Raw genomic sequence first — 2,608 nt, forward strand, 5'->3', positions numbered from 1 at the left:
AACAGCAACAAAAGCAGAAACTCAAACAGCATGCATAACCAGACCGCTGCAGTTGAGGCACAGTAGCAGCAGCCGCAGATGCAAAGCCAGCATCACCCATATAAACACTAAACACTGCAGCAACAAGGTAGCGACAGCACCAGCACTAGCAGCAGCAGCAGCAGCACCAACAGCAGCACAAGCAGCAGCAGCAGCAGCAGGAGCAGCAGCAGCAGAATACTGACGAGCAGCAGCCTGCTGTCGATGTTTGCTGCATTGGTTGCTGTTGCCAGCAGCAGCACACTGAGGGCCGTCTTTCTCTGTGTGTCGTCTGCACTGAACTGGCGCAGCAGTGCGAGCTCATCGAGCTGCTGCAGCAGCGTTCCCACTACGCTGCTGCTGCTGCTGCTGCTGCAGCTGCTGCTGCTGCTGCTGCTGCAGAGGATATCAATGTCCTCGATCAGCAGCACCGCAGGCGTGCACCGCCGCAGCGTAGAGAAAACTGAGAGCAGCTGCTTGTCTGCTGCAGCAACTTCTTTACGCAGCACATCAGCAGCAGACAGACGCAGCAGCACAGCCCCAGCAGACACAGCCAAGCAGCCGCACAGAAACGACTTGCCTGCAGCAGCAACAACAGCAGCAGCAGCAACTACTACAGATAAAGCAGCAGCAACAACAGCAACAGCAACGGATGCAGCAGCAACAGCAGCAGCAAGGGCCATCATATAAACACCAAAACTACAGTGGCAGCAGCAGAAGCAGCAGCAGCAGCAGCAAGACGAGCTCGTGTATAGAGAGTTTCATCAAACACTAAACATAGCAACATAAATATAACATAAATATAAATAAATATAAATATAAATATAAATATAAATATAAATATAAATATAAATATAAATATAAATATAAATATAAATATAAAAAGCTATCTCGCCACTTTAACATATTTTTTATTTATTTTAATAAAAATTTTGGGGGGCAGCGAAGAGGCGTCAGCAACACAAAACAAATGTAAAGAGAAGTCACAAAGACAGAGAACTGCTGCAGCTCACCTGACCCTGAAGGGCCCTCTACAACGCATCCTAAAGGAGCAGCAGCAGCAGCAGCACCAGCAGCAGCAGCAGCAGCAGCAGCAGCAGAAGTTGCTGCGCCTGTTTGTCGCTTGAAAGGCAGCACCACTTCTCTCTTCAGCTCCCTAATGAGCTGCCTATTGCCCCGCACAGCCTTCAGGCCCTGCAGTGTCTTCAAGCAGCAGCAGCCGCAGCAGCACCGCTTGCTGCTGCAGCTGCTGCTGCTGCTGCTGCTGCTGCTGCGGTCTCTGCCGCTTGCATTGTTGCCGTCATCGCTTGTACTTGTGTCATCGCCGCTACTGCTGTCGTTGCTGCTGCTGCTGCTGCTGCTGCTGCTGTTGATGCTGTTGTTGCTGCTGCGGGTGTAGGCAAAGTATGTGAGCCGCCCCTCTGCTGCAGGAGAAGCAGCAGCAGCAGCAAACACTTCTCTTGCTGCAGCATCCTGAGGCACCAAGAAAGGTGGCAGCAGCCTCTGCACGCTGCCCACCCGCAGCAGCCGCACTGCTGACGGAGAGACAGACAGCAGCGCCTGCCGCAGATCAGCAACAGAGAGTCTGCTGCTGCTGCTGCTGTTGCTGCTGCTGCTGCTGTTGCTGCTGCAGAGCTGCCGCTGCATGCAGTTGCTAACAGCAGCGCGCAGCAAACATCGCAGATCCGCCACCGAGAAGCCACAAGTCCACAAGCCTCCGATGCTGCAGATGCACAGCAGCAGCAGCAGCAGCAGCAGAATAAAGCAGCAGCAGCAGCAGCAGAATAAGCAGCAGCACAGCAGCAGGAGCAGCAGTAACAGCAGTTGTATAGACAAGAGCAATTTCAGGGTGCCTGCATGTGGTGACAGCAGCAGCAACAGCAGCAGCAAGTGCTGCAGCAGCAGAAGCAGCAGCAGCAAGAGCAGCAGCATTCGTAGGACTTGTGGGCAGCGTGCTTACGTGGCGAGCCTTTGGATGTGTGTGTCTTCATCGTGTGCTGCAGCTGCTGCATGCATGCGGCGCAGCAGCAGCAGCAGAATTGCTGCCCGCTGCTGCTCAGAGAGAGCATCCGGCAGAGTTAAAACCCCTTCAATCAGATACGGCTGCAGCAGGTCCCGCCCCACGAGCTCAGCGAGCCGCAGCCGCGCAGGCAGCAAGCCACGACCAGCAGCAGCAGCAAATGCATGCACTCCAACACAACGAACACAGCCCCACCACCAGACAACAGCAAACTCAGCTGCCGCTCCGTAAGCGGCTCCTGCTGCTGCTGATGTTGCTGCTGCTGCGGCTGCTGCTGCTGCTGCTGCTGCTGCTGCTGCAGGGCAAGCTGCAGCAAAGTCTTTCGGAAGAGCATTTGACGTGCACGCGCCTCTGCGATTACTGCTGCAAGTTGGCTCTGCAGCGACAAGCCTGCTGCAGCTGCTCCGTTGCTGCTGCTGCTGCTGCTGCTGCTGTTGAGGGCCTCCGCAACGCAGCAGCAGAACCAAGAGGTAGGGGAAGGGCTTTCCTGAGCAGCTTCACACTGCTGCTGCTGTTGGTGCTGCTGCTGCTGCTGCTGCTGCTGTTGCTTACGGTGATGTGCATGAGAGT

The 2,608-nt window shown here is 55.0% G+C and overlaps 1 protein-coding gene across 1 annotated transcript in view; it reads right to left on the reverse strand.

Moving 5' to 3' along the window:
• EMH_0044870 (ATPase domain-containing cell division control protein, putative) overlaps positions 1-2,608 on the reverse strand; it is a gene marked incomplete at both ends in the record, with an annotated part of 5,707 nt that overhangs the window by 879 nt on the left and 2,220 nt on the right. The window contains 5 exons of the mRNA XM_013496011.1: positions 225-598; positions 1,032-1,741; positions 1,979-2,105; positions 2,234-2,480; positions 2,591-2,606. Coding sequence (XP_013351465.1) covers positions 225-598; positions 1,032-1,741; positions 1,979-2,105; positions 2,234-2,480; positions 2,591-2,606 — 1,474 coding nt within the window. The remainder of the gene's footprint in view (positions 1-224; positions 599-1,031; positions 1,742-1,978; positions 2,106-2,233; positions 2,481-2,590; positions 2,607-2,608) is intronic.

The sequence above is a fragment of the Eimeria mitis genome, genomic scaffold, assembly GCF_000499745.2.
Source record: "Eimeria mitis Houghton genomic scaffold, Emh_scaff1868, whole genome shotgun sequence".
Classification (NCBI taxonomy): domain Eukaryota; phylum Apicomplexa; class Conoidasida; order Eucoccidiorida; family Eimeriidae; genus Eimeria; species Eimeria mitis.